This window comes from Primulina huaijiensis, chromosome 9, assembly GCF_012295235.1.
Source record: "Primulina huaijiensis isolate GDHJ02 chromosome 9, ASM1229523v2, whole genome shotgun sequence".
Classification (NCBI taxonomy): Eukaryota; Viridiplantae; Streptophyta; class Magnoliopsida; order Lamiales; family Gesneriaceae; genus Primulina; species Primulina huaijiensis.
The window spans coordinates 787813-792042 of NC_133314.1; the positions used below are offsets into that span (position 1 = coordinate 787813).

The 4230-nt window shown below is 37.7% G+C and overlaps 1 protein-coding gene across 1 annotated transcript; it reads right to left on the reverse strand.

Moving 5' to 3' along the window:
• LOC140985195 (ABC transporter E family member 2-like) lies at positions 1–3641 on the reverse strand. Its single transcript, XM_073452970.1, has 10 exons — positions 3487–3641; positions 3303–3400; positions 3108–3225; positions 2936–3025; positions 2307–2611; positions 2017–2212; positions 1740–1925; positions 1390–1659; positions 703–948; positions 1–599 (listed from the first exon to the last, which is right to left on the reverse strand). Exons 1-10 carry the CDS (start codon positions 3592–3594, stop codon positions 480–482), a joined length of 1737 nt encoding a protein of 578 aa, XP_073309071.1. The 5' UTR covers positions 3595–3641; the 3' UTR covers positions 1–479.
• Between the last annotated feature and the right edge of the window lie 589 nt (positions 3642–4230).

Here is a 4230-nt window from a genome sequence, read left to right on the forward strand (position 1 = left end):
ATCTTCAATTTAAATAAATAAAATGATAAACTACAATAATATCCAATTTGGTCTGTACGTTATCTAAGTTTGCCAAACGAAATAACCCAAAAAAAAATGTACATAAATCCACACCCGTCCTTCCCCAACTTTCTTATGATCCCAATTAAACTATAAATTCCACGTCAAAAAAACATACAAGGTACGATACAAAGGTCGACTCGCAAATTTAAATTACCAAAAAAAGGAAAAGTAAAGCCTAACAATAAGACAATTAAAATGGCCAAAACTGGAAATCAATAACAGCAAACTCATCTCGTATGGGTAATCAATTTTACCTCTAAAAATAGCCTTTTCTTCAAAGATATTCAGTCACTTTTAACCACCAGATGTTGAAACCCTTTTTTCGTTGCTAAGATTTGCCACCTTAAGGTCGACTTGAAACACTAGTAAGTGGTAACCGAAAACCATTTTCAGAGAAAGGATAGTATGTCGGGGATTTAGTCGTCCAAATAATAATATGATCCTGCAGACTTCTGCTCCCGGTCCTTGGTTGAGTCCAGTTTGTTGATTCTTGGACGATAATTTGTCGGATCTCGTCTAAAAGTAATGTCCAGATGCTGCATACAGTAGTAAGACAAATTGTCATCGGAGGTTAGGATTGGATGTACAAATCGAAGAATGAAATTTCATGGAGAGAATTAGTAAAGTTTAGGGGCTTACGGATAAGAATAGGTTCATTCCTGTCAGCAAAGATTGAGGCGAATTGGCAATACAATCTATGGATGGCTTACCCTCGTACACAATAACCCTGTCTGCAAGGTATGTTGCCATTATGAAGTCGTGCTCGACAACAAATGCAGTCTTCTTTGCATGGAGTATAAATCTCTTAATTACTTTTGAAGCAACAATACGCTGCTCAGAGTCTAGATATGCACTCGGTTCATCTATTAAATATATGTCGGCAGGCTGCAAGCAAACCCAAAAAGGCCAATCATATATCATAAATCAGATGATGGTGTGGATGCAGTAATTCCGGGGAGTGGGGTGACTCGATCATATTGGGAGCCCAAATTTGAACTTTTGAAATAATAACAGAAAAGGCCACAATTGGTCAGGCCCTAAAGGTCATGGTGATGATGAATTGGTAAAAGCATACACAAACAAGCACATACGAAGCACAAAAGTAGAAATGTCGTATACATTCAATACAACATAATCTACGCATTTTCTGACATTTATCAAAATTGAAAGACCGAGAAAAAGGTCTTAAAAAATATGTTAAAGAGGACCAAAGCGACATGATGGATTTCCGGCAGATATTTCATATGATATCTACTATCTTATCAAGCAAAGACAACTCGCTCACAAAAAAATATACAAAGAAAGTACATGCAGGCAAAAAATAACCTTTCCAAGGCAGAGGGTCAAAGCAACTCTTTGCAATTCTCCACCAGAAAGATTCACGACTTCTTGATCCATTAGTTGCTCGATTAGGAGAGGCTTCATCACATCTGATACGAACTGCGGATGCATATAAGAATCACGTATTTTTTGATGTAACAGCATTCTAACAGTAGATTGGAATTTCGGACTGATCTTCTGTGGCTTGTAAGAAACATTGAATTCTGGAATCTCTACATCTGAGCCTTCTACTGAGTCAGGTTTCAAAAGACCTGCCTGCAAGTCAAATGGCTACAAATTTTAGCAAAAAATGACTATATCATCACACAAACTATAAGACCGATAAATTAATTTACCAGCATCCTAATGAACGTTGTCTTCCCTGTCCCATTTTCGCCAAGCATGACAATGATTTGAGAATCGGTGAACTCCCCTTCCACGACCTTAAGTTGAAAATTACCCTGAGTTTTAGTCATGGTTGGATACTTATACCTCGCATATGTCTCGATTTCCTCGGCACTTTCCTGGGGAGCTTCTGCAACCTGAGGGGAAAAGAAATGTACTAATGCAATCTTACTCAACACCAGAATTCCTGTTACGAGCTATATATTCAAATGAATTATTACAAGTTACCCTAAAAGTAAGAGATTCATCCCGAAATCTTAGATTCTCTGTTGGGACAAATCCAGCCAGAAATATATTGATTCCCTCTCTGACGGAGAACGGGAGTGTTACCACCCCATATACACCAGGCCTCCCATAAAGGCAGCAGATGAAGTCCGATAAATAATCAAGTACACTAAGATCATGCTCCACAACAATGACATAGCTGAGAAGTAAAATATTTTTAATGTAAGGTGACGTAACAGAGAAGGGTGAACTCTGATTACTAAACAAGAGTACAAACAGAAATGTCATGAAACCTGTTGGGTCGGAGCAAAGATCTGACAACTTGAGCAGCTTTGAGCCTCTGCTTCACATCAAGATAACTCGAGGGCTCATCAAACATATAAATCTCAGCATTCTGTATAGCAACAACAGCTATAGCAAATCTCTGAAGCTCTCCACCAGATAAATCTCCCACATTGCGGTCCATGACCTGAGTCAGCTCAAGATCAACACAAAGTTCTTCTTTTACATCTCTCTCGTCTTTCTGAGTAAGAACTTGCCCAACATTCCCTTGAACAGCTTTCGGTATGTGGTCCACATACTGTGGCTTGATGATTGCCTCAAAAAATGAATAAAAAAAATTAGAAAAGAAGCATAAAAGCAACCATCAATAGTAAGAAAGGTGTCACAACTTGGAAGAAATAAATGAGATTTAAATTCACCAGTCAAAAGGCTAGAACATGACAAGTCAATTATAATAAAAACTGAACTTAAACAGGCTCCGCTACAACAGGACTTGTCACTATTTTCCGTGAGAAATAAAATAAACTCCGACTAACCATGTAAACAAACTTCAAAAGAGAAGCAGCCAATTTCTGCAGAATTTCCAACTAAACATGGCATCTCTTATCTCAACAGCAATTTCTTTTTAATCTGAAGTTACCTTCAAATTATCTTCAAGGATACGCGTAAAATAGTTTTGCAGCTCAGATCCTCGAAAGTATGTCAAAATTTCCTGCCAATCAGGAGGGTTCTGCAAGACAATTTTATACGAGAAGCATTGAGAAACAAATTAACCTCCGATGGAAAAAATTAAAAAAAGTCAAAAGGCTTACATTAAAGCGTCCCAAGTTAGGCTTCAATTTGCCAGCCAAAACTTTCAGAGCTGTTGATTTTCCAATGCCATTAGTTCCAACCAAGCCAAGAACTTGACCAGGTCTTGGAACAGGTAATCTGAGTAAAAAAAATTAGAAGGTTAGCAAGTAATAGCCAAAAGCCATATACTGAGGGTAACTGCAACAAGGTAAGACCTATGCAATTTAAAGGTGTTGGGACCATAACGATGTGTGGTATCCTTATCGAGGTCTTTAGGCAGATTGATAATCTGGATGGCTTCGAATGGACATTTCTAGATAGCAAGTCAAACATTTTATGAGTTGGGGAGCTTGTAAATTTAACACTAAGGCAAAGAAATGGTCCTTTCATTGGACAGACCTTCACACATATACCACACCCAATACACAACTCCTCAGAGATGAAAGCGATCTTCGATGCAGGAGTCACCTCAATGCAAAGTTTGCCTGCAATTATACAGAATATCATGAATACAGGTAAGGAACTACAAATCCATGCAACAAAAATAAAAATCAATTCATTTAGAGTAGCTTTTGGTATAGTAGTTTAACATGTCTCTAAAGCTGGATTGCTGGAAATCAGAGTTAAATTGTATAATTCTGAAATATTTTTCTCTCTTTTGACAACTATATAGCCTAATCTTGATGCTCTGTGTGCAGAACAAGCATCCCAGACATTGCAACCGTTTTTCATAATTGAGAGAAAATAGTCCACATTCAAGTGTACAGATTTCACCCAGAGAATAAAATTTGGGGGCCGAGGGAGGATGGGCAGGCAGACAAATGCAGTCATGAAGACATAATAATCGAGTTTTTATTGCAAACACCAGTATTTGCTGAGATATATAAATAATGTATAAATAGATGAAGTAATACACATGGAGAGGTTAATAAATCCACATATGAAAGGTCTTGATAGTTGATAACAATTATTTCTATGAGCCATATGCAGCCAGCATACATTAAATAATGGTAAGTATATCGCGTGACAATTGACTCTGGGCAATAATTATGCCCCTCATTGTTGTTTAGAGAAACCTATTAAAAGCTAATTACTGATGCATGATTGGGATACACTCAATAAGGGAGCCGGAGCCGGAGCCGG

Bases quoted from the DNA above. Each gene is read 5' to 3' on its own strand.
- LOC140985195 (XM_073452970.1), bottom strand. From the start codon at position 3,594: ATGATATTCTGTATAATTGCAGGCAAACTTTGCATTGAGGTGACTCCT. The intron at 3,026-3,107 runs GTAAGCCTTTTG...ATTGTCTTGCAG, and splicing joins CTAACTTGGGACGCTTTAAT to AACCCTCCTGATTGGCAGGA. The intron at 2,213-2,306 runs GTTTCATGACAT...TTTACTTCTCAG, and splicing joins TCTTTGCTCCGACCCAACAG to CTATGTCATTGTTGTGGAGC.